Source organism: Gracilinanus agilis, chromosome 1, assembly GCF_016433145.1.
Source record: "Gracilinanus agilis isolate LMUSP501 chromosome 1, AgileGrace, whole genome shotgun sequence".
NCBI classification, from domain to species: domain Eukaryota; kingdom Metazoa; phylum Chordata; class Mammalia; order Didelphimorphia; family Didelphidae; genus Gracilinanus; species Gracilinanus agilis.
The window spans coordinates 774,765,518-774,792,114 of record NC_058130.1 but is presented as its reverse complement, the minus strand read 5'-3'; the positions used below and the strand labels follow the sequence as shown (position 1 = coordinate 774,792,114).

Here is a 26,597-nt window from a genome sequence, read left to right as displayed (position 1 = left end):
TTTTAGAGACAACATACCTGGATTTGGAGGCAAGGCCTGGGGGTTCGGTCTTAGCACTGTGATTTGTTATTCATTTGTCATCGGGCAAGTTAATTAATCTTTTGGGGTCACAATTTATCATGAGGAAAGTGAAGGGGTTGGATCAGATTGCTTCTAAAGACACTTGTAGTTCTAAATCTATGAGTCTATGGGCCTGTTCACACCTTCTGTGTAGAGCACCAGCTTTAAGCAGAGCAGTTTGGGAAACTTTTATATGAAGGATCCCTGGGCAGTATCTGTGCCTGATATTTGGATGTATGTCTTGGTCCTAGGTGGCCGAATCATGTCCTGTTGATCCAATAGCTTTGTTAATTTGGTTGATGAGGGAGGACAGGAAGAGAAGACTCTCTTTTCAAAGTACTCCACAAACTTCAGGATATTCTGAACTCCTAAGCTGATCGATCTGATGTTATTATTTAAAAGCCCAAGGAGTGTGACCAAATTTCTTAGCCAATCATACTGTTCCCTTCTTGACCAATTAGAAAGGAGTTTGCACCTATTAAAGGGACCAATCAGGGCACAGAAAAACATTTATATATCAAAATGACCTCTTATGTGGGGTGTTGAATTCCTCACTTGCATTTATTTTTTAATTTTAATATTTTTTCTAATTACATGCTAAAACAATTTTAACCTTCCTTTTTTTTTTTCAAATTTTAAGTTTCAAAGCCTTCCTTTCATTCCCTTTCTTTCCCCCTCATTGAGAAGGCAAGCAATTTGATATAGGATATATATGTGCAGTCAGGCAAAATGTATTTCCCTATTAGTCATGTTTTAAAAGAAAATATACCCCAGAAAAAAAGAAGACCCAAGAAAAATAAAGTTTAAAAAGTGTGCATCAATCTGCATTCAGACTCCACCAGTTCTTTCTCTGGAAGTCGAGGCATTTTTCATGTTTTATTTACCATATTGTCTTAGATCGTTGTATTACTGAGAATAGTTAAGTCATTTATAGTTTTTCTTCATACATTATTGCTGTTACTGTATACATTGTTTTCTTGGTTCTTGTATCAGTTCATTTAAGCTTTTCCAGGTTTTTAAAAAATCATCCTGCTCATCATTCCTTATAACACAATAGTATACACAATCATATACCACAACTTGTTCAGCCATTCTCCAATTGATGGGCATCCCCTCCAATTTCCATTTGCCACATCAAAAGGAGCTGCTATAAATATTTTTGTACATGTAGGCCATCCCCCCCCTCCTCTTAAAAAAATCTCTTTGGGATATAGACCTATAGTAGTGGTATTGATGGATCAAAGAGTAGGCATAGTTTTATAGTGCTTTGGGTATTTGCTCTTCAGAAAAGTTGGATCAATTCACAACTCCACTAAAAGTGCTTTGCTGCCCCAATTTTCTCACTTCCCCTCCCACATTTATAATTTTCCTTTTATGTCATAATAGGCTAATAGGTATGATGTGGTATCTCAGAGTTGTTTTAATTTGCATTTCTCTAATCAATAGTGATTTACAACATTTCTTTCATATGACTATAGATAACTTTGATTTCTTCTTCTGAAAATTACCTGTTTATATCCTTTGACCATTTATGAATAGGAGAATGACTTTTATCTTATAAGTTTGACTAAGTTCTCTATATATTTGAGAAATGAGACTTTTATCAGAGACACTTATAATACTTTTTTCATAGTTATGATTATTATGTTTATCCCTCTATCCTGTTTTTTCCTACTTATCCTTCTTTCACTCCTTTCACTGTGTCCCTCCACAAAAGTGTTTTTCTTCTGACCACTGCCTCTGATGGTCTGCTCTCCTTTCTATTGGCCCTTCTCTCTCCTTACTTTCCTGTAGAGTAAGCACATTTCTATACCCAAATGAGTCTGTATGCTATTCCTTCTTTGAGCCTGTTTCATTGAGAGTAAGATTGAAATGTTGCCCAACATCGCCCACATTTTTGTCTCCACCATCTAAGCCTGTTTGCTTGTTTTTTATGTGAGATAATTTATCCTATACTACCTCTCTCTTCTCCTAGTGCATTCCTTTTTCTTAGCCTGTAATGTTATTTTTTTAGATAGCATTCTATTTTATTCAACTCATACCAATGCCTTTTGCTTATGTATAAATCATTCTGGATTGCTTTAGTAATGATAAAATTCTTAGCAGTTACAAGTATCATCTTTCTACTTAGGAATGTAATTTAGTTCAGCCTTATTGAATCCCTGAGGTTTTCTTTTTCCTCTTTACCTTTTTATGTTTCTCTTGAGTGAAAATCTATAAGTCACATTTTCTGGTCAACTCTGTTTGTTTTTTTCATCAGGAAAGCTTGAAAGACTTTTATTTCATTCAATATCCATTATTTCCCGTGAAGGATTATACTCACTTTTGCTGGGTAGGTAATTCTTGGTTGTAATTCTAACTCCTTTGCTCTTCAGAATATGAACTGATACAAGAACTAGGAGAACAATGTAATCAGTAACAACAATAATGTATAAAGAAAAACTATAAATGACTTAACTATTCTCAGTAATACAATGATCCAAGACAATTTGCTAAGACATGATGAAAAATGCCCCAACCTCCAGAGAAAGAACTGGTGGAGTCTGAATGCAGATTGATGCACACTTTTTAAATTTTATTTTTCTTGGGTTCTAGTCCTCTGGTGTTTTAGTGTAGATGCTGCTAAATTCTGTGGTACCCTGATGGTGGCTCCATGATACTTGAATTGTTTCTTTCTGGCTAGTTGTACTGTTTTCTCCTTGACCTGGGAGCTCTGGAATTTGGCTATAATATTCCTGGGAGTTTTCATTTGGGGATTTTTTTCAGCAGGTGATTGGTGGATTCTTTCGATTTTTATTTTACCCTCTGGTTCTAGGATATCAGAGCAGTTTTCCTTGACAGTTTCTTGAAAGATGATGTCTAGGCTCTTTTTTTAAAAAAAATCATGGCTCTCTGGTAGTCCAATAATTTTTAAACTCTCTTTCCCAGAACTTCTTTCTAGGTTAATAATTTTTGTAATGAGATAGTTAACATTTTCTTCTAGTTTTTTATTCTTTTGATTTTGGTTTATTGTTTCTTAATGTCTCATGGAATCATTAGCTTCCACTTGTCCAATTCTAATTTTTAAGGAATTTTTGAACCTCTTTTTCTATTTAGCCAATTTTGCTTTAAAAAAAAGATGTTATTTTCTTCCACATTTTTTGTGTACCTCCTTTACCAACTCATTGACTCTTTTTTTCATGATTGTCTTGCATCACTCTTATTTTAAACTTGATCTCTCTTATTTCATTTAAAAATCCTTTTTGAGCTCTTCTAAGAATTCTTTTTGGTCCTGAGACCAATTCACATTTTTCTGTGAAGCTCTGCACATAGTTGCTTTTGATTTCATTGTCTTCTTCTGAATACGTGTTTTGATCTTTCCTGTCATCATAGTAACTGTCTATGTTCAGGTTCTTTTTTTGGTTGTCTTTTTTCCAACCTTTTTTTTTACTTCTAACTTTATGTTAAAGCTGGGGTCTGCCCTTTGGGTGGAGGGGGCACTATTCCAAGCTTAATTTTTTTAATGCTGCTCTTTTCAGATCTAGTTCTGGTGCTCTGTAAGTTCTCAGTTCTTCCAAGGTAGTATAGTCTAAGGAGAGCTGTGGTCACTGCTTTCCAGCCTGTGTTTTGGTCTGTGAGTGACCACAAGTACTCTTTTTCACCCTGCAACTTTGACTATGGACCTTACTCTCCTGTGACCACAAGCTCTAGTTTTCTAGTGCTTTTCCTTAGCCTGAGACTGTGACCCAGAACCACATATGGACAATGTGACAGAGTCATATACTCCGTGCCAACCAAGAGTCCCCTGTAGTCTTCTTTTGACCAATTGTTGGATCCACTTACCATCTGTGGACTGAAAGCTCTAGAAGCCTTTGTGGATCCAAGTGCCCCCAAGATTTGCTGCTGGCTTGCACAGGTGGGAACTGCATCGAACTGTACTCTGCGGTCTCCCCAATGAGTCAGACCTTTCCTACTGACCTTCTGAGTTGTCTTTGTAGGGAAAATTGTTTCATCCCATCTTTTTTGTTGTTCTGCCATTCCAGAATTCGTTTTGAGGCATTATTTTAAAGTTGTTTGGAAAGGAATTTTAGAGAGCTCAGGCAAACTAAGGCCTTTTATACAGCTTCTTTTGCATTGGTTTTCATGATTACTATGAACAAATCAACACAATTGGTGTTTACATATTTCTCAGAATTTTAAGAAAATAATTCAGAATTGTTGCATTGGGGGGGCAGGGAAATTTGATTTAGAGGCCTTCAGAACTCATACTGCTTTTTACGTTTATGTACTTTTAATTAAATGTCATGTTTTTGAAAATAATGGCACTCAGTAGATACCAACATGGAGACTTGTATAGCCTTGTTGTAGATTTGATTGTTTACTACGTATCTGTAACACCACTTAAAAGAGCTGTTAAAAGATGAACCTATTTTGAAAGGAGGGTAAGAGAATGACAAAAAGTGACTTGGAGAATTGTTCTTGAGTTTTCAGAATTCTTAATTGTTCTTAAGCTTTTCGGATTCTCGACAACTCTAGAATCTAGAATTAATGTAGTTTATAAGTGTCTTTGTAGGAGGAGAAGACTTCTGTGCAGGCATAAACCCACGTGACTTTGAAACTAGGTGGAATGGGTTTCCTAATTTGCTTTTGAGTGTGTCAGTAGGTAGGAGTTTCTGAGTTTCATTAGCATTTCCTTTGGACAGGGTAAATCCATTTCACTGATATTGGTTTGGATAATCTCTCCCCAAGGAGCCTTGCATCTTTCTCCACCTCAGTGACTCAGTAGCATTATGGGTAAAGCTTTCTAGCTGAATTTTATCTCTTCCTGGCTAGAGCATGTTTGACTCCAGAGAAGATGGATGTATAGATTTCATTTCTACAGACTTCAGCATTAAAGGAGAGAAAAGAGACAGGGGCTAGGGAATTTGAAAAAGCATTGATTTCAGTGTGGAACTGAATTTGAAAGAGAAGCAAAGGATATAGGATCAGGGAAAGCAAAAAATGGAAGTTGCAAAAGGGTGAAGTTATGTGCAATAATATTCCATTTCCAAAACTTGAGTAAGAAACAAACTTTTGAAGTATGACCCTTTGGTAAGTCAGACTGCCTGGATACAGTAGATAACATTTTATCTTTTTCTCCTCCGTGCTGTCCTTTGATTCTAGGTGTGCATTTTATTTCTGTAACTTAATTATAACCTTCACATCCAGGACTGTTTTCTGTTTCCAACTGTACCACATACAGTGCTAGGTTCGTAGTAGGTGCTCAATGAATGAATCATGCATTTAGAGTTAAGACAAGCCTTTGCAGATCGTGTATTTCATGTGCCCCCTTTTCCATTTTACAGGAGAAGCAGCTGTGTCCAGAAGATTTTCCTATTTTGATTTCAGCAAATGGGCAGTTTCCATTGAAGAGTTTAGCAGTACCTTTGTGGGCATTTAATTGAATGGTTCAAATCAGCCTTTAGTACAAATAATTTCTGTCACTTATATGAATGAAGAAGGCTCTTCAAACTTGCATTCATTTAAAAATGCAGAATGGGATTAGTTCAACAAAAAGGCCTTCTGTTATGCTGGGAATAACATTTCCACAATGAGAGGTCATGGGTGAGCTTCCATGATGACATCCAAGCAGTGCCTGAATTCCTTTGCCTACCACTAGTCCTGGGACTGGCCAAGTCACTTGATTTTTCTGAGTCTTAGTTTCTTTGTCAAATGGGACATCATTTAGATCCTCTACCTTATGGGATGGGTGGGTATGTGGAAGGTATATAGTAAATTGTAAAAGACTAAAATACAAACAGCTGCTATTAATTCTCGAAATTCTAGATCCATCCACCTAGAAGTCCAGAGGAAATGTTCTCGTTTTATTTTCCCCACACTCCTTAGGGACCCTCAATTTAGAACTTTCATAGAATGAGAATTTCAACAGCAAAGGGAGCAGCGTCTGTAATTTGCACTCCTTGGACAAAGCGTGGAAACACATTTCCCAGCACAAAAGATGCCTGTCAAATAGGGTGCCTAAATTATGTTGTGGAAGGCCTTGAGAGGCCAAAGAGGTAGATGAATACAGAGTTATTTAGCCAGTGGAAACACTAATCTTTTGGTCGTTCTCCACTCCTGAAGTGGCCATTTCTGTCGCTTTCCCCAGTTTGGGTGGATGCCTACTGCTCTGCATTTGAATATAGGATTTGGAATTGTTTTCCTGTGACTTCCACAGATACAGGTGAGCCTGCTGTGTGGCTCACTTTCCTGATATTGATCTAGCTCCTAGAGAAAATCTCAGCCCATTTCTCAATCAGAAGAATTTAGGAAATCTCTTGCTGTACAATGCCAGCTGCAGCATTCTGAATGCATTCATGAGCCAGTGCTCATTTGCCCCATCACTGTTTCTTTATTAGCACTGCTGCTATAATCTTCCAGGAGTGCATTGCCAATGGGACTATGACCCTGATGAATGAAATCTCCCTTTGCCTGTTGGCAGGCGCTAAGTAGGCTTTGAACAAACTGGGATTCATCGAATCTTCACAGGGATATTAGGAAAAGTGCGAATTGTCAGGAGAAAAGAGATTTGTTCCTTAACATCATCACTTGACTCTTGGGGAAGAAATGTGAGGGGAGATGGAGACTGTTTCAATTAGTCATCCCCCTGAGAAGCAGAGATGCTATCTGCAGTGCTGAAATAAACCATTCTGTTCTATGAGCAAAGAAAACAAGAAAATGGTTTATGCTCAGATAGGTCCATTTAGTTAGGACGACAGTCACATAAATAACTACCTAAGAAAACAAAAACAAAGACAGAAAATGGAAATTTGAATCGCTGGCATAGAACCTTTAGGGTTGGACGTCTTTTTGGGATGGTGCCTGTTCACAGCCTGTGTGCATAACCAGACTTTGTGTCTCTACCCACTCTGATGGATGGAGAGGAAGGAAACATGGCCTGGAACCTCTTTTTACCTTCATTTTTCTGTCCACAAAATAGAAGCAATTTTTCATTTTCTATCTCATAAGAAAAGTTTAGGCACATGTTTGCATGCAGAAAGTTAGAGAACCGTAATGCCGATAATGTAATTCTTAGCCACCCGAGTAGTATGATGTGGTGGAAAGTGGAAGGGTTTGGAGTCAAAAGCCTGTGTTCTGACACTGATTGCAGTGTAACATTGAACAATGTCCTTAAGCACTCTGGGCCTCAGTTTTCTCATCAGTAAAATATGTGTAGGGAACTAGATGAACTTGATGGTTTCTTTTTTTCTTTAAATTCAGTGATTTTTTTTTAAAGTCCTTTCCAGTGCCACCATTTTATGATCCGGTTATTTTGTAGGTATTCTTCCTGCTAAGATTCTACATGTGGCTTTTTGTTTTATTCCTTTCTCTACATACAGTCTCTCTGTGATTTTTTTTCTCCCTTTTCCTTTGGCTTCATTTATCACTTGTATGCAGATCTGTATTTCTAGCTTTAACATACGTCCAGAGTTTTAAATCTCTACTCTAAGTCTCTATCACTCTGTCCACCATGATATCCACCTGCCACCTCAAACTCTATCAGATCCAACACTAAACTCAGCTTTTCTCCAAATTCTTTTTCTTTTTTTTCCTTTTTTTTAAACCCTCGCCTTCCATCTTGGAGTCAATACTGTGTATTGGCTCCAAGGCAGAAAAGTGGTCAGGGCTAGGCAATGGGGATCAAGTGACTTGGCCAGGGTCACACAGCTGGGAAGTATCTGAGATCAGATTTGAACCTAGGACCTCCTATCTCTAGGCTTGGCTCTCTATCCACTGAGTCGCCCCGCTACCCCCTCCAAATTATTTTTCTTGTCATTCCTTATCTATTTCAGTTGACGTAATAATAGTAGTGGCGGCAGCAGCAGTAGCAAACATTTACATAAAACCTATTTTGTGCCAAGCACTGTGCTACAAACTTTATAATTATGATCTCATTTGATCCTCACAGAACACTGCGCTAGATGCTATTATTATCCCCATTTTACCGTAGAGGAAACTGGGACAAACAGATGAAATGACTTGCCCAGATCACATAGTTAGTAAATGTCTGAGTTGGGATTTTAACCGAGACCTTCCTGTCTCCAGACCCAGTGTCCTGCCTAGAGAACTTTGGGGAGGAGATGAAGGAGAATTACATAGGGCATACTGACAGTTATAGAGGGAATTTCCAAAATGATGAGATCACAGGTCAGTTGGCAATCAAATAGAAGCCTGCTCTACAGAGGATAACAAGTTTGTCTCGTTTGTGATTCTGGATACTACATTGTGTCTTTCTTGCTTTGTGATAGGTGACAAATCGTAACCCACCACGATAACATTTTCATTTCTCCCATATTCTTGCAGGATCTGCATTGGTCAATAAACCAAGGCTCTGTGAGCCTGTCCTTTCTGTAATCTCTGGTGGCTGTGACTTGTTCCTGTCTTGTTGTCATAAACTACTGTTTCTGTAAAACAAATCCATATGATTCTACCATTTATTCCCATAGTTCTTTGTCAGCATATTATTGATTGAAGTCTTGTGGATTTTTCCATTATTATTAATTATTAAGAGAACACCGTGGCAAGGCATGCTAGCTATTTTCAAGTATTTTGCATCAGTCATAGATTTTGAGTTGGAAAGCTCATTCACGGTCAGAGTCTAATCTCCTCATTTTATAGAGGAAGACTCTGAAGCCCAGAAAGGTTTAATGACCTCTCCAAGGTCATTGTGGTCAGTGACAGAGGCAAGATTTAAATCTAGGACTCCTGGCTTCAGAGTTTGTGCCACTGCACCACAGGCAAAAGGCTGTAGGGGAGAAGGCTCATCCGTCTTTGTTCTAGAGGGCATTTCAAATGAGAGAATGGCCACAAGGGGCTTTCTACACCTTTAAAGTGCTGTCTAAATGATGGCCATTCACAACATGAACAGCAGCAACTGGGGAAAATACATGGAAACTGCAGAGAAACACATTTCAGCTGGAGTGAAGGGAAGTCTTATGAACAAATCAAGTGATCCACAAGGACTAGTCGAGTGGCCACCTTTAGAGGAAGTCCATTCCCTTTCCCTCGAAGTCTTCCTACAGAGTCTGCATCATCACTTGTCAGATATGTCCTGCCTTCAGTACACTCCAAGTTCTCTACTGAGGCTGAGATTCATTGACTTTGGTCTAGTCTTTCATCTCCTGCATCTAATCAGACACAAAGTGAAGTCGATCATTCTCCCTCTGGAATACTGCTCTTGCCTCCACAGTTAAGCTCTTCCATTTTGGTCTTGTGCAATTTTAGGGCCTTCTGCCTTTTCTCTTCCTCCTATTGGGGTGACCTCTTTACCTAAGGTTTTCTTTTGTCCAGTCTCGGCCCTTACCACTTTGGCCTCTGTGTTTCTGACTGAATATTCTTTCTGGCACATTCTTCTGATCCTACCAGCCATTCAGGCATTGCTACAGTGGAGAAGCAGCAGAAGTGAGTGAGCCCTGGGTTCGAACCAGGAAGAGACAACAGCTCTTTGATAAATGCCGGCCTTATTTCTCGTAAAAACCTCAATCTGTTTCCCTGAAGTATAGGCTGACCCTTTTTCCTTCCTAATCAGGAGTTGGTTTCCTCTTCCCTGTGGGGAACTCCTTGGTTTTGCTGTTTAAGCGTTTCATCCTGTGACCCTCCCTTACCTTTCTTGATATTTTCTCCCTGCCTGCCATCATCCGCTTTCTAGCCACACTTCCTCCATTGTGCTATCTCCAGCACCTTGCCTGGGCCTCTGCAGGTAGTAGAAGCCAAATTCAGGCTTGTGGAATTGATTTGTCCACACCTGAGAGAGAAGGAAGTCGTATAAAGTACATCATTGTCTTTAAAGTGGTTTGGAAGTTTCAGCGATTCCACACCAAATTCCAAATTCATCCCATGAAGGCTACTTAGAGCAATAGCTGATGGAGTTATATTATGTGCAGTTATGTAGCAAGCATGTAATACTTTGGGGTTTCTAAAATGTTTCCCCCATAACCACCCTTTAAAATGGGTAACACAAGTATCTTTAGCAGCCTTTGTTCAAAAGGGGGTTTGCCCCCAACTTCCAGTTTGCCTTTTATCCTCTAGTTTGTAAATTTCAGAGCAGGAATTAATATTTAATTGCTCAAACTGCAGATCCATTGGCTCTTCAGACACCGCCTCGTGGAGAACAGACCTTTGGCTATAATTGTTATCATTTTGCATAACGTGTAGGTTCTGAACAAGACCGTGTATGAAAGATTCAGAGCACTTTTAAGGGCCCCAGGCTCAGACTTGAACTCCAGGTTTTTTCTCTTTCATTCTTTCCTTTATGAACAAATTATTTTGCTTCTTATGTTAATGTTTTCCTTAGAGGTTTTGTATTTTTATTTCCTTGTTGAAAATCATTTTAGGAAAAGAAACGATCGATTCCGGTTTGAGCAGAGCAGTCAAATTGCTCCCCAATTCTTTTGTGTGTTCACGTGCACACACACGTGTGTGTGTGAGCTCATAACTGTAAGTTCTTGAAGAGATAGGAATGATTGCTCCCAGCTGAGCAGGTGAGCACGTACATCGCCATGTAAAGAACGTTGCCTCTGCTGTTCTCGAGGTATTCATAATAGCGTGTCAGCAAAGAAGACCTAAAAAGCACTCACCAGTAAAGGACCAGAAGCCCAAGCCAAATGCAGCAGATGTAGTCCTGATCCAAACCCCCTTCGTGGCATGTAAAGCCGCGAGGCTCGAGCCCTCCGTGGTGGCGGTGGTTCCTGGGGTTTTTCTCTGATTTCAAGCTTTAGTGCCTATAATCTAATTAACATCGAACTGAGTTTTGAGTACAGTGGCCTGTTTGGTTCAATAATAACACATTTATATGAAAGGTTAATGAAATGAATTTCCCCTGCATGCAATTCATTATAAAAATTGTTCTACAATCAACGCTGGCTAATGGAAAAGAGATTAAATATTCATGTCCATAAATTTCCCGTGTCATTTCTGATTTTCCTTAATCTCTGCCTCTATAGATTGAAGTCTCAAAGTGCCAGAACAACGGAGTCCTATATTGGTTCTTGTTAACTACACATCCTATGCCAGTAAAGCAGCTTTTAAAGAAAGCGTCTTCTTCACAAAGGACCAGTGATCTGGAGCTAGATGGGCCTTGGCGGCCGTTTAGTCCTGCCCCTTCATTTTTGTAGAGAAGGAAACTGAGGCCCAGGGAGTCTCAAAGAGAACTCGCTCCTGGTCACACAAACAGTCTGATTCTGCTTGTGTCGGTGTGGGCCAGCCCTGGGGGTGGCCGAGAGGACTAGCCTGTCGGAGCGCTCTAAATAAGGGGCGCCTTCACTCCCGGGAAGAGGAGCACGTGGGATAACGAGCGGAGGGGCTGCGGACGTCCATTCCGGCCCCTGTCGCGGTATCTGCTATTTGGGAGCGAGAGGCTGGGGAGGCCCGTGACAGCTGCAAGCAGCCCTTCCTCTCCTGGGCCCTTCTGCGCCTCGGCATGCTCAGGTGTCTCCGTCACAGGAGGGAGCAGCCCCCGCCTCTGCCCCAGAAGAGCAGATGAGGCTGTCCTAAAGCTGGACGGACGGCGGCCCTGCCTCCTCCAGCGAGGCCCGTCGGCTTCTGGGCTTTAACTCCACATGAGCGGCCCAAAAGGGGTTACTGTGTATCCGAGGCAGCTACTTGACAAGAGCGTTCTGGTGTGGATGTGGCCTAGGCCACGCCAGCGGCTCCTTGGAGAGGGGAGAAGATGGGTGGCCGCACGAGGGCTGGAGAGTGAGCTGGAGAGCCGGAGGAGGCCGGCCCGTCACTCCTGCTGCACGTGCCTCGTCACACCCGTGTGAGCCTCCGGCGAGGGCCTCCTGAGAGGACTGTGGGCAGATGGGACGACAGCAAGAGGCCTCTCCAGCCTGTCCCATGGAGCAGGCTCTGCCCCCAGGGGCCCCCACACTGTCGTGTTTGCTGGCAGAGCCATTCAGCCCCCGGCGGCACGGCCACACTCACGAGAGCTGATGGAGAGATTGATGATAAGAATGATGGCGGCCACACGCAGCGTGGCACAGGCAGTGAGTGCCAAGAGCCCGCAAGCCCAGGCTCGCTTCCGAAGCCCCTCTTGGTGACCTTGGCAGAGGGCCTGCCCTCGGCTTCACGTGTCCTCGCGTGCTGACTGAGCTGCCGGAGCCCAGCACCCCCTCAGCTTGCAGGGCTCTCTCCTTCCGAGAGCTGATGGTTCCTCGGGGTCTCCAGGGCGAGGAGCCCAGCTTTCTTTCAAGTTTCTGGGTGTTCGTGTCAAGGAGGGAAAAGAGAAGCTTGTTCCTGCCACTCATACACACTGCCTTTCCCTGAATATCTGCCTTGGAAACTCTGGCCCTTCACCAAGGAGTGGAAGGGGAAGAATGGAGCCCTCAGTCCGTCTTTCCTGGGCCCCTCCCTCTGCTTCAGCCGAAATGGAGGGCAGCAGGAGGGGGCATTCGTGGCAGAGTGCAGTCAAGCCGACATCCCAGCGCTCGTCCCTCCTCTCCCTTTCTTTGCCCTTCCCTTTCTGAATTCTCAATGTTCCAAGGAAACCCTCAGAATGCTCGAGGCCCACAGGGTGAACTTGACACCCCAGCTTGAACTTGACGTGGGCATTGGCCTGCCTCTTCCAGGGGCGGATAAATGAGGGCTTTCAGTGCCCGCGTTTGGCAGGCGGCGTTAAATGTCTTTCTTTCTCCACGAGATGGTAAATATTAGGGCATAGCGGGGCCAGCACTGAGTCTTCTTTATCTCAGAATGGTAGAATTTATCCCGAGCAGGGATCCTCGCAGCCTCCCTGACAAGCTGTCGCCTTTACCTTTGCTCCAGTACCTCCAGGAATGTGAAACTCAATAAGGCAGCCGTTCCCCTGGCAGATGGCACTGATATTTCCTCGGGTTTTCTCTTCTTTGGGCTGAGCTGGGCTTCTTCGGTTTCTCATCTTTGACCCTGTCTGGCTGACCTCTGGAGCCAAAGAGAAGTTTATTTACCCTTCCAGTATTTAGAGGCAGAGCTCGTGTTCTCCCTAAACCTCACTTTCTCAGGGTAAACAGACTGTAGGCCCTTCAGCTAATGGTTGTTCCTATGAAATAGTTTCAAGTTCCCTACCCACCCGTTTCCTTTCCTTTGGACTCATTCCTGCTCGTCGATGCCCCTCCTAAAATGCGGTGTTGAGAGCTAAGTCCAGGACTCCAGATGTGGTCTGCCTAGGCCAGAGCACCAGGAAGATGATCACTGATTGTGCTGCTTCTTGATTGGGGTCCGTTTCTGTAGATATCTGTTATTAAACATACGGATTTTTCCTTCTTTTGCTCTTACATTGATTTTTTGGAACTTCCTCACAGATTTTGTTATGGCTTCAAGATTTGGTCACGAATTTTTATTTTGAACATTTTTTGTTTATTTTTAATGTGAAATTTTAGAATTGAGGTTGCTATCATTAGATTTTATTTGGGATTTATACTAACCTGCCTTTTGTGTCCTAACTACCTAAATACGAGAGGAGAAAAATACAGTAAATGTTTGTAAATGCATTAAAAATTAAAACAGTGGCTGGGCCCAGTGAAAGGAAATGACTCTATGAATTAGTGTTAAAAATGCTGTCTCAGGTTATTATCTTACAGGACTCTGAGTTATATCAGCTACTGATTGTTTAGACTAATTGACTTCGATAGCTCACTCTATAAAATCCCTCCCATTTACTCTGTTTGTATGTTGTTTCAAATGAGGGTGTGAAAAAGTGTTTTATATTGATCAGCGTTAGAGGCTGGAGTAGGTTGGGTACTGTGACGAAGATAGGAATACTAGCTAATGTTTGCTACTGCTTTGGAGAGTGGCTCCCCCGTGTTAAGTCTCTGAGGCGCTGAGCCGGCCAGGAAATGAAGGCTTTCATCGAGGTGAAGTGACGTGATAAATTTCAAGAGTGGAACTTGCTTCGAGACCTTCCGACTTCCATTTCCATCATATCAGATCATAGCAAAAAAGAATGTTACCTTGAACCTAACACAATAACGAAGTAACTGTGTGACCTTGTCCAAATCATTGGACCTGCCGCTTCTCAGCCCATAAAACATGGAAGTAATGCGGTCACCCCTCTAGGCTACTTCCCCAACGAGTACTCAAGGGTTGGATTTCTAGAGGCTGCTTGTTCTCTGGTTCTAGACATAATCCTTTGGTATTAACACAATAGCTCAAGAACCCCTCCAAGTAGGCCTCCCATTAGCCCAAGTAAGCCAGAATAATCTCTAAAATATTTCTCCCCATGGAAGAGCGAGATCTAATTTAAAGTACAGTCGGGGCGAGAAGCGTGTGTGCCCGTGTGGCAAAGCGACGGTACTGTAGGACCCGAAATCATTTCTCTGTAACTCTCCGTGAGGGGGGTCTCTCTCAGACCAGCCCTTCAGCTGGGCTCTCTCCACAGCTCCATTCTCCCCTGGGTCCAGGCCAGCTTTCTCCTGTACTGTCGGGATCTTCCTTCCTCGAATCTCTTCCGCAGCGGACAGCTTTTGTGCTTTGGGCCTGTCGAGAGTGTGTGACTCGAGTCCCTCGATTGTGTCTCAAGTTTTCTCAAGTGGATGAATTCTTGAGTGTTGGATGATGTGACACGTGTCCCGGCAAGCTGCTGCTTAGATTCCATGGTGGTTAGAAGGAGCGAGAGGAGAGAAATACCTTCCTGCCTGCCTCTCAGAAAAAAACACCCCTAAACTATGCATCCTTCAAGAAACCAGTTTTTGGTTTTGTTTTTCATCTGGCGCAGTTGCTCCCTTTAATTCCATCAGCAGAAGGTATTCACCAATCTTAAAGGATTCCCAAAGTGGGCGCCACCGCCCCCTGGTGGGTGCTGCAGCTATCTAGGGAGGTGGTGATGGCCACAGGCGCATTTATCTTTCCTATTAATTGCTATTAAAATTTTTAAAAATTAATTTCCAGGGGTGCTAAGTAATATTTTTTTCTGGAAAGGGGGCGGTAGGCCAAAAAAGTTTGGGAACCCCTGCTCTAAAACCTCATGACTATATTCTAGGCCTTGTGGGGGGTGATGAGGGGAGTTAGCCAAGATCAGCTCCCCCAATTTTTTTTAAACCTTTAACTTTTGTGTATTGGCTCCTAGGTGGAAGAGTGGTAAGGGTGGGCAATGGGGGTCAAGTGACTTGCCCAGGGTCACCCAGCTGGGAAATGTCTGGGGTTGGATTTGAACCCAGGACCTCCCGTCTCTAGGCCTGACTCTCAATCCATTGAGCTACCCAGCTGCCCCCAACCCCCAATTTTTTTTATCTACCTCTAAGATAAGTTATGATACAGTGTATATGATCAGCTTAGAAAATGTTTAGACACATTTCTATAGTCACTTATAATCATCATCATCTCTGTGGTGATATAATAATGACCTTTGTGATTCCTTGTTTCTGAGTTTACAAAGTACATTTCAGACGTTGATTGTGAGTTTTATTGAGTTAAAGTAAAATTCTCTTCAGACCCCATTAATGGTATTTGTTCTAACTACATGGTGATTTGGGTCAAAGTTTGCCTTTCCTGGAAGAGTTTGCAAAGCCGATTTATGGGTCAGACACGCTCGTATGAAGAGTATCTGACCTCCTTAAGAGAACAAGTTGTTTCAAACCATTAGAAGCCCATATTACATCGAACGGCTGTTAGTTACATAGAAGTTTTTTTTTTTTTCATTAAATCAGGTTCACAGGTCTGTACTTGGTAACATAACACTTAATTAGCCGAGTTCACGTTACCATATGCACTGGAAGTCATTTAAAGTAGCATGAAAAAAAATTTATGATTCAAACTTTCCTCTAATTTAGTTGACCTTCTTCCATCCCTTTTTTCCCCAGTTAATAATGTTTTCCTTTAATCACCGATGGTAACCTTATTTTATAAGCCGACTCAGTTAAGGACTAGGAACAATATTAGAGATGTTTTATTTTGAAAGAAAGCACATACTAAGTTTGGATAATTTTAACTTTGCTCTTAATTGTTAAATAGGAAACAGTCATGTGTACCAGTGTTATGATCTTCTGTGTTATTATGATTATTTTAAAGAAATAAGCATTAAGAAAACTATTCTTCTGATTAGCCATTTGTGGAATGATTTAAAAGAAAATTCCAACACAACAAATTGACTGAGCTATGACTAACGCCACAGTAGACACTGAGGAAGTATGACAAGAACTTTGCCTTCCAGGAATTTACAGTATCGGTGGCATACTCATTCATTCTTTCAGCTAGCATTTATTTAGTACAGGCAGACATCATGCTAGGCCCTAGGGGTGCAGAGGGGGAAAAAAAGAAAGAAAGAAAGAAAGCATGTCTGACCTTCAGGAGCTTACATTCCATTGGAGGAGGGAACAGCATGCATGTGAATACAAATTCAATAAGAAGTAAACACGAAATAATTTGGTGGGGCGAGATACTAGCAACTGGTGAGAGAAGCTCTTATAAGAGGTAGATTTTGAGGAGGCTAGGAATTCTGGGAAATGGAAGTGAAAACAAAGTTATATTCCATGCATGGAGCAGTCTGCACAAGGCATGAGATGAGAGGCAGCATGGCATACACATGAAGAAAAGAACAGGTGACCGTCATGCCACCAAATGCTTAAGTGCATCACTTCGGTGGAAAATTAATATTGAATCGTAGTCATTTTTATATGAAACCTTTCTTAAACCTTGGGTTTTGAAGGTCAGCCAGCTTCCAGGAGCTAAAGTAATTTATTCCCAGGCCTCTGGGCATCTCTGGGCTGGCTTTTATTAGAAGCAGGGTGGAGACCTGCTCTGTATTTTTCTGTAAACAAGCACCCTCTGGGGTAAGAAAAGACTGCAAGCTCTAGCCACCAAGCGTGGCCCCAGCCGGTAGAGGGGAGGACAGGGTGTGTGTTCTGCATCCTCCTTCTGTGATGAAGTCATGGAGGTGGTGCTGGGGTCTCTAGGTCCACCTCCTCAGAGGCTATTTACCAGTCAGAAATGTCTTGGGATGTCCAGAGGAAGAACTGAGTGTTGGGATCACAAAGAGTATATATTGACCTGCATTCTCTCTTGTCCTGTTCGCTCTCTTTGGCACTGTTCAGATTGTGGAGGGGCTCAAGTGGCCAATTTAGATGGTCTTGAGTGGTTGATTGATAAATTCATTTAAATTAAGAAGTTCTGCCACTTAGGAATTTCAGTCCTTACACTTCCTACTGATTGTAGTCTCTTTAGTGTAGTAGAAGGAATGCTCCTGAGGGCAGGATTTGTTTTCTTTTTAGTTTTGTTTCCTTCCTAACCCAGTGCCTTGGTTATAGGTGGCAGTTGGCAACCATCTGTTGCATGGGAAATGATTTCTAGAGACCATGTTCTTGAGCCCACCATAGGAGGGAAGGATAGAAAAAAAAAAAAACAGGACCCACCTGGACCTATATATCAGGCTTGAAGTCTCTGTGCTCGGGAGACAATGACTTAAAAAGAAAAAGAAGAAAATACTTCTCTCATTTTATTGAGTCAAGTTTCTTTCAAATTTCTGGTGTGTTGGCTGTTTGCTCTGGCTTGCGACACCATCGGTTTCACTGCAGTCCTGCTTAAAACACCTTTTTTTATGTGGGCAGCTGGTTGATAAGAAAGCCCTTCCTGAGTTCACACGTGGCCTCACACACTTAATAGCTGTGTAAAACTAGACAAAGCGCAGCCCTGTTTGCCTTAGTTTCCTCATTTTCAAAATGAGATGGATGAGGAAATGGCAAACCATTCCAGTATAAATCCCAAGCGTGGTCACAAAGTGTTGGACGTGACTGAGCAATCTCTTTTTTATTTTCCTAGGCATACTTCCGACAGGGTGTTGCCCTCCAGTATCTTGGACGCCATGCAGATGCTCTGGCAGCCTTTGCATCAGGCTTGGCCCAGGATCCCAAGAGTCTGCAGCTTCTGGTTGGGATGGTGGAAGCCGCCATGAAGTCTCCTATGCGAGGTAAGACTATGGGACTTGCAATAACAGTGATATGGACTTGGAAATTCGTATCTCCAAAGACCTGCTGGTTTGGGGCATCCCAGCATGGGGCAGGAGGTCAGCTTCCCCAAGATCTGCTATTTCAGGTAAAGGAAAGCTGATAATGGGCAGCATCAGACAGAGAATGGGGAGACGGGGCTCATCCACGAATCATGATCTCTGGTCATTCAGCTGTCTAAAGAGTATTTGATGGAGGTCCCCTCTGGTCGTGTTCCCACCACTTTTCTACAACCAGCCTGGGAACACAGAGACAGAAACAAACCCATCCCTGCCCTTGGGGAGAGTGCAGCTTCCTCATCTGGGCCCCCATGGTCTCTCCAAGTTCACCTCCTCCCCCACTTCAGGCTTCCTGAAGTCTTCTGGGATCCTCCCATGGGACAGGGACCTCCCCTTTCCTGCGTGCTTTCTCCTGGCCCTTTTAGTCTGGTTCTCTCCTTGTATCCTGTTTCTCCTTGCACATGCAGCACCTTGGTAGGAGACCATGAGTGCCCTGAGGAGGAGGCAGTGCTGGGCAAACTTGTTTGCTCCCTGGACACATCCTTGGGATGCTTTCTCTTCTTTTCCACTTTTAAGCTGGCTGGCTTCCTTCAGTGCTGAGCTCAGCGTCACTTCCTACAGGGCATCTCTTTTGACCTCTCCTCTTGGATTCCCCTTAGTCTTTGCTTTTCTGGGTTCTTGCTGCTCTTCTTGATACAATATTAATTCCTTAAGGGCAGGGATGGTTTTGTTTATGTCTTTGTGTGCCTTTGGGTGCTTAGGACAGTGCCTGTAACATTAGCAAGATGAGTGTGTGTGCACACACACATGTATATCTTCAGGTAAAGAAGATATTTCTAATTTTTCTAAGCTTATTGGATTAGGATGAAACTTCCCCAAAATAGTTCATTTACATTTAAATTTTTTACATATTTTTAAACATTTACATATTTATTTTAAACTTTTATTATTTTATTTTAAAAACATTTACATTTAAAATTTTTTAATCTTAAGGAAATAAAATTTATTTTCTTGAGAAGGAGCATGGTTCATATTTACAGAAGTATCTTGTCATCAATTAGAAAGAATCCTAGGAGCCTTGAAAGAGGAATTTAGGTCCCTTCCCTGTTACTCCAGAGCAGTTCTTGGCCTTTTTTGGGGTTGGGACCCCTTTGGTAGACCAACAAAACTCATTTACTTCTCTTTAGAATATGATTTTTTAAAGCATAAAAATACATAGATTATAAATGAAAGCAACTCTATTGAATATAGTTATCAAATAAAAAATAAACTCCCAGGCCTCAGGACAAGAATACCTTCTAAAACAGTATTTATCTACACCCTAAACAACTCCACAAAGTTCTTGGAACAGGTTGAATTCTGATTGGGAAATTTTAAAAAGTCACAGTGAGTCATTTTTCCAGCCCAGGTCAGCATAAGAAGCAATAGAGAGAGTAGTATAGACCCCAGGGACAGATTCTAATCAGAAGCTCACTTCACTGAGCATTCCTTCACAGGAGGACATTGTGTCCAAAGGCAAAAAGAGGTCCTACGCACACTCAAGAGACTGCAGCTTTGTAGAGTGTTTGGGAACAAGTGCCAGCCAGGCCCTAGCTATGTTCAATGCCAGGAACATACTTAGAAACAAACAGTAACTGTATGGTTCTGAGCACAGGAGTGGAACAGGATTTCTGCTCCGCCATCGCCCCCTGGTGGGTGCTGCAGCGATCCAGGGAGGCGGTGATGGCCACAGGTGCATTTATCTTTCCTATTAATTGCTATTAAAATTTTTTAAAAATTAATTTCCAAGGGGCTAAGGAATATTTTTTTTGGAAAGGGGGCGGTGGGCCAAAAAAGTTTGGGAACCACTGCTCTAGTCCTGTCTGAAGCTTACAGTGGAATAATGAAGGCAGGAATTTCAGACCAGCATTCCTTCACAGCTGGCCGAGAGTGGCAAAGGTCAGCATTAGTCTATGAGAACTTCAAACCAGGGGCAAGACAGCAAGAGTGCTGTACAGACATAGTCAGGTCAGGAACTTCGAGAGCTGAGACCAGGGTGGCAGTGAACAGACTGTCTTAGATCAGACTGCTTTGTGAACATTGAATGCTTGCAGATCCTCCTCCTCCATCTTTCAGCTCTGGACATTTCTGGACCCCAAATCCAGAGCTTTCAGGACAAAGCAAAAATACTACGAGCAGCTGGAAATAGAGAATTTATATACTGAGAATCCATAGTCAGGATCATGCATGATTTAGTAGCTGTCACTTCAAGAAACAGAGAGTTTAGAATACAGTATTAAAAAAAGCAAAAGACATAGATTCACAATCAGAGTTCACAACCAGTGGAGTAACTATTAATTATCCAACTGAGTATATAGTCCTTTGAGGGGGAAGAAAAGACCTTTAATGAAAAATGAGGACTTCCAAGATTTTCTGATGAAAAAACATGGTAGTCAGGAGAAATGTAAACAGGTAAAAATGAATAACAATCGTTTTTTAAAATTCAAAGCTTTTATTTTCCCAATTACATGTAATAACAATTTTCAACATATGTTTTCCAGAATTATAAGATCCAAATTGTCTCCCTTCTCCTCCCTCCGCTCTCTCAGAGGTGACAAGCAATTTATTTTGGATAATACATGTATTATCACGCAAAACATACTTCTTTATTGGTCATTATTGTAAAAAAATTATCATATAAAACCCAAACCCCAAAATAAAACAGTAAATAAACCAATGTGGAAGATAGTAAGCTTTGATCTTGCATCTGAATCCACTAGTTCTTTCTCTGGAGGTAGATAGCATTCTTTGTCATAAGTCCTTCAGAATTGTCCCAGATCATTGCATTGCTGAGAGGAACTAAGTCTTTCACAGTTGATCATTGAACAATATTGCTATTACTGTGTACAATGTTCTCCGATTCTGCTTGTTTTGCTCTGCATCCATGCATGTAGATCTTTCCAGCTTTTTCTGAAACATCCTGCTTATTATTTCTTATAGCACAATAGTATTCCATCACCAGCATATACCATAATTTTTCAGCTGTATCCCAATTAATAGCTATTCCCTCAATTTCCCATTCTTTGCCACCACAAAAAGAGCTGCCATAAATATTTTTGTACAAATAGATCCTTTCCCTTTTTTTATGATTTCTTTGGGATACAGACCCAGAAATGGTATTATTAGGATCAAAGGGTATGCACAGTTTTATAGTCTTTTGGGCATAGTTCCAAATTGCCCTCTATAATGGTTAGATCAGTTCACAACTCCACCAATAATGCATTAGTGTACCAGTTTTGCCATAACATTTATCACTTTCCTTTACTGGCATATTGACCAATCTGAAAGACCTCCATGAACTAATGCAGAGTGAAACAAGCAGAACCAGGAGAACATTGTACACAGAGACTATAACATTATAGGACGATTGAATGTTATTGACTTTGCTACCAAAATCAATACAATGATCCAGGACAATTCTGAGGGACTTATGAGAAAGAGTGCTATCCACATCTAGAGAAAGAATTATGGGAGTAGAAATTCAGAAGAAAACATATGATTTATCACTTGTTTATATGGGTATATGATTAAGGGTTTTGGTTTTAAAAGATTAAGCTATTAGCAAGATGAATAATATGGAAATAGGATTTGAATGATAATATATGTATAACCCAGTAAAGTTGCTTGTCAGATCTGGCTGGGGGAAGGGAAGAGGGGAGGGATACAACAAGAATCACATAAGCATGGAAAAAAATAAAAAATAAAAAATTTCCCCACTTTGTTGTTTCCTTTCTAATCTAGGTTGTTGATTTTGTTTGTACAAAAGCTTTTAAATTTAATATAGTCAAAATCATGAATGAGCAATCATGCAAGAATACACAAGGATAGACTCTTTACTTTCTAATATGGGGAAATGATACATAAGTCTTCTCAAAATTCTGTCATCATAGGGAGCCAACATGGTGGAGTAAAGACAGAGACTTCCCTGAGTTCCCAAATTTCCTTCCAAGCAACATGTAAATAATGCCTCAAAATAAATTTTGGAGTGGCAGAACCAACAAAAGGACAAGATGAAACAATTTCCTAACCCAGGATGGTTTGGAGGGTTGGCAAGAGGGATAAGTCTTGTTGAGGTGAGAGTCAAGCACAATTCGGTGTAGGCTGTGCCAGTACAGGCTTGTATCATCTTGAAAGAATCGGAAATGTATAGACCTCCAGAATCATCTATGAAAAGGTTAGCACAGAAAACCTGAAGCTTGGGACAGTGCCTCCTCCACCTTAGGAGTGGACCCCAACTTTAACATAAAGGTAAGAATCAAGAAATAGGTTGGAAAAATGAGCAAAACTGAAAATAAACCTGATCACAAATAGTTACTATGGGGACAGGGAGGCTCAAAACACAAGCCAAGAAGAAGACAATGAAAGCAAAGCAGGGCATATTCCAAACCTAAGAAAAATGTGAATTGATCTTAGGTTCTGGAGGAGCTCAAAAAGGATTTAAAAAATCAAATAAAAGAGGTAGAGGAGTAATTGGCAAAAGAAATGAGAGTGACAAAAGAAAATCACAAAAAATGCTTGGTAAAGGAGTCACAAAAAATATTGAAGAAAATAATACTTTAAAAAAACAGACTATGCCAAATAGTAAAAGAATCCACTGAAGAGAACAACTTCTTAAGAAGCAGAATTGGCCAAATGGAAAAAGAGTTGCAAAAATGCACTGAAGAAAAGAACTTTTTAAAAAATAGAATTTACGAAATGGAACTATACCTACCTGAAGAAAATAATTCTTTAAAATTAGAATTGGACAGGTGGAAGCTAATGACTCCATGAAACACCAGTAAAGAACAAAATTAAATTAAAAGAATGAAAAAATAGAAGAAAATGTGAACTATCTTATTTGAAAAGCTATTGACTGGGAAAAATAGGTCCAGGCATGATAATTTAAAAATTATTGGACTTCTTTAAAGCTATGACCAAAAAAGATCCTAGACATCATCTTTCAAGAAATTTTCAAGAAAACCCCCAGTAATATCCTAGCACCAGAGGATAAAATAGAAATTGAAAGAATCCTCCAATCTCCTTGTGAAAGAAATCTCAAAATAAAAACTCTCAGGAATATGTTAGCCAAATTCCAGAGTTCCTAGGTCAAGGAGAAAATAGCACAAATTGCTAAAAAGAAACAATTTAAACATCATTGTGCTGTAGTCAGGATAACAGAGGATTTAGTAGTTAGATGAAAAGATCAGAGGGTTTGGAATATTCTGAAAAGTAAAGGACCTAGGATTACAACCAATACTTAGCTACCTAGTAAAACTGAGTATAATTCTTCAGAGGAAATATGGAAATTTAACGAAATAAGCATTTCAAGCATTCCTGTTGAAAATACTAGAGCTGAATAGAAAATTTGACTCTTGAGAATTTTGACTCAGAAGAAATATACAAAATAAACAGGAAACAGAAAGCATAAGGGATTCAACAAGGTTAGATTGTTTATATATCTGCAGGAGAAAATGGTATGTGTAACTCCTAAGAACTTTATCGTAATTAGAGTAATTTGAAGGAATGTACAAAGTCAGAGAGCATATGTGTGAATTGACTTTAATGGGATAATATTTAAAAAAATTTTAAATAAATTTAAGGGATAGAAAGAGGGATTGCACTGTGATAAAGGGGGAAAGGAAAGAGAATAAAATAAAGTTATCTCACATAGAGGAGGCACAAAAAAACCCCTTATGCAGTAGAGGGGAAGATGGACAGGGGGTGGTGGGCAACACTTGAACCTTATCCTCATTGGGACTTCCTCAAAGAGGGAATAACATGCACTTAGTTGGGTATAAAGACTTATCTTACCTTACAGGGAAGTAGGAGAGGAGAGACATAAGAGAAGAGGAGAACTGATAGAAGGGAAGGTGGATTGAGGGAGACAGTGTTCAGAAGCAAAACATTTTTGAATAAGGTCAGGATGAAGGAAGACAAGGAAGGGGAGGTAAAAGGAGAAAAGCAGGATGGAGGGACATGTACAATAAATTGTTAAAAAAAAAAGTTTTGCTTTAAGTTCCTCTGATAAAGGCCTTATTTCTCAAATTTATAGAAAACTGAGTCAAATTTATAAGAATACAAGTTATTCTCCAATTGATAAATGATCAAATGATATAAATAATATGAGCAGCCTTTTTTCAGAAGAAGAAATCAAAGTTATCTATAGTCATATAAAAATGCTTTAAATCACTCTTGATTAGAGAAATGCAAATTAAAACAACTCTGAGATATCACCTTACAATTTTCAGCCTAGATAGTATGACAGAAAAAGAAAATGACAAATATGGGAGAAGTGGAGAAATGAGGACACCAAAGCACTTTTTTTTTTTTTAAAACCCTCACCTTCCATCTTGGAGTCAATACTATGTATTGGCTCCAAGGCAGAAGAGTGGTAAGGGTGGGCAATGGGGGTCAAGTGATTTGCCCAGGGTCACACAGCTGGGAAGTGTCTGAGGTCAGATTTGAACCTAGGACCTCCCGTCTTTAGGCCTGGCTCTCAATCCACTGAGCTACCCAGCTGCCCCCCACCAAAGCACTCTTAATGGAGTTGTGAACTGATCCAACCATTCTGGAGAGCAATTTGAAACTATGCCCAAAGGGCTATAAAACTGCATACCTTTTGACCTAGCAATACAACTACTAGGTCTTTATCGCAAGGAAATAAATACACCACCACCAAAAAACATGGCCTACATGTAAAAAAATATTTATAGCAGCTCTTTATATGGTGGCAAAAAATTGAAAATTTAAGTGATGCCTATCAACTGGGGAATGACTGAACAAGTTTGTGGTATATGGTTATGATGGAATACTAATGTACTATAAGAAATGATGAGCAGGAAAGTTTCAGAAAAGTCTAGAAAGGCTTATATGAATCAATGCAGGGTGAGGTGAGCAGATCCAGGAGAAAATTATATACAGTAACAGCGATATTTAATGGTGATAAAAGATGGTTATTCTCAGCAATATAGTGATTTAAGACAGTTCAAAGGACTCATACTGAAAAATACTCTCCACCCCCAAATTGAAGCATACTTTTTTTTCACATTCTTTGTTTCTTTTCTTCTTCTTCTTTTTTTTTTTGGCACGTGTTTTCTTTCACAACATGATTAAAATGAAATGTTTTATGTGGCTCCACATATCTAACCTATATCAAATTGCTTGCCTTCTCAATGATGATTGAGTGGAGGGAGGGAGAGAATTTAGAACTTTAAAAACATTACATGTAATTAGGCAAACTTTTAAATATTCAGAAAACCCTATCATCATTAGAGGTAATAGAAGTGAGTCTCAATAGACAGAGGGACTGAGGGTAATTCTGTTTTGTTTTGATGATCTTGAAAGAAGAATGGAAATGAAGAGGAAGAGGAATATAGAAGAAGGGAAGAAAGAAGAAAGATGGAGAAAATTATTTCACTTAGTTGGCTTGCATAAGTAGAAATTTATACAAAGAGGAAGAGTTGGGAGGTGTGGGCTGATGCTTAAACCTCACTGTCACCTTCCAAAGGAAGGAAGAATGTACACAAAGAGTTAGTTGCACAAATGAATGTCATTTGATGGGGAAATAGTTGGGAAAGGGAGAAAAAGGAAAGAGAGGAATAAGAGAATAGTCTAGAAGAGGAATTAATCTTGAGTCAAACAAAGACTTAAATCATAGTGAGAAACAAAGCAAAAGAAAAGTTTTAAAGAGTTGGATAGAAAGACTACACAATTAACAATCATAGATGTGCAAGTGAGGGTATGAACTCACCTATAAATAGAAAAGGAAAACATAATGTACTTCAAAAGCAAAGTCCAGTTATATGTTGTTTGCAAGAACATATTTGAAACAGAAAGATGCACAGAATTAAAATAAAAGGCAATAGGAAAACCTTTGTGATTCTGATGAAGTAAAAATTGCAGTCATAATCTCTTTTTAAAAAAACATTTATTAATATTTATATTTTAGAAAAGTTAACATGGTTACATGGTTTATGCTCTTACTTTCCCCTTCACCCCCCAACCTCCCCCCACCCATGGCTGATATGCATTTCCACTGGTTTTAACATGTGTCATTGATCAAGACCTATTTCCAAACTGTTGATAGTTGCATTGGTGTGGTAGTTTCGATCCCCAGTCATGTCCTCATCAACTCATGTATTCAAGCAGTTGATTTTCTTCTGTGTTTCCTCTCCTGCAGTTCTTCCTCTGAATGTGGGTAGCTTCTTTCTCATAAGTCCTTCAGAATTGTCCTGGGTCATTGCATTGCTGCTGGTACAGAAGTCCATTACATTTGATTTTACCACAGTGTATCAGTCTTTGTGTACAATGTTCTTCTGGCTCTGCTCCTTTCACTCTGTATCAATTCCTGGAGGTCTTTCCAGTTCACATGGAATCCCTCCAGTTTATTATTCCTTTTAGCACAATAGTATTCCATCACAAGCATATACCACAGTTTGTTCAGCCATTCCCCAACTGAAGGGCATCCCTTCATTTTCCAGTTTTTTGCCACCACAAAAAGCATGGCTATAAATATTTTTGTACAAGTCTGTTTATCTATGATCTCTTTGGGGTACAATCCCAACAATGGTATGGCTGGATCAAAGGACAG

At 40.5% G+C, this 26,597-nt stretch overlaps 1 protein-coding gene across 1 annotated transcript in view; it reads left to right on the top strand.

Moving 5' to 3' along the window:
* The window catches only part of TTC28 (tetratricopeptide repeat domain 28), a 664,121-nt gene that overhangs the window by 325,064 nt on the left and 312,460 nt on the right, over positions 1–26,597 (top strand). The window contains exon 3 of the mRNA XM_044685476.1: positions 17,806–17,953. Within this exon, the coding sequence (XP_044541411.1) occupies positions 17,806–17,953 (148 nt within the window). The remainder of the gene's footprint in view (positions 1–17,805; positions 17,954–26,597) is intronic.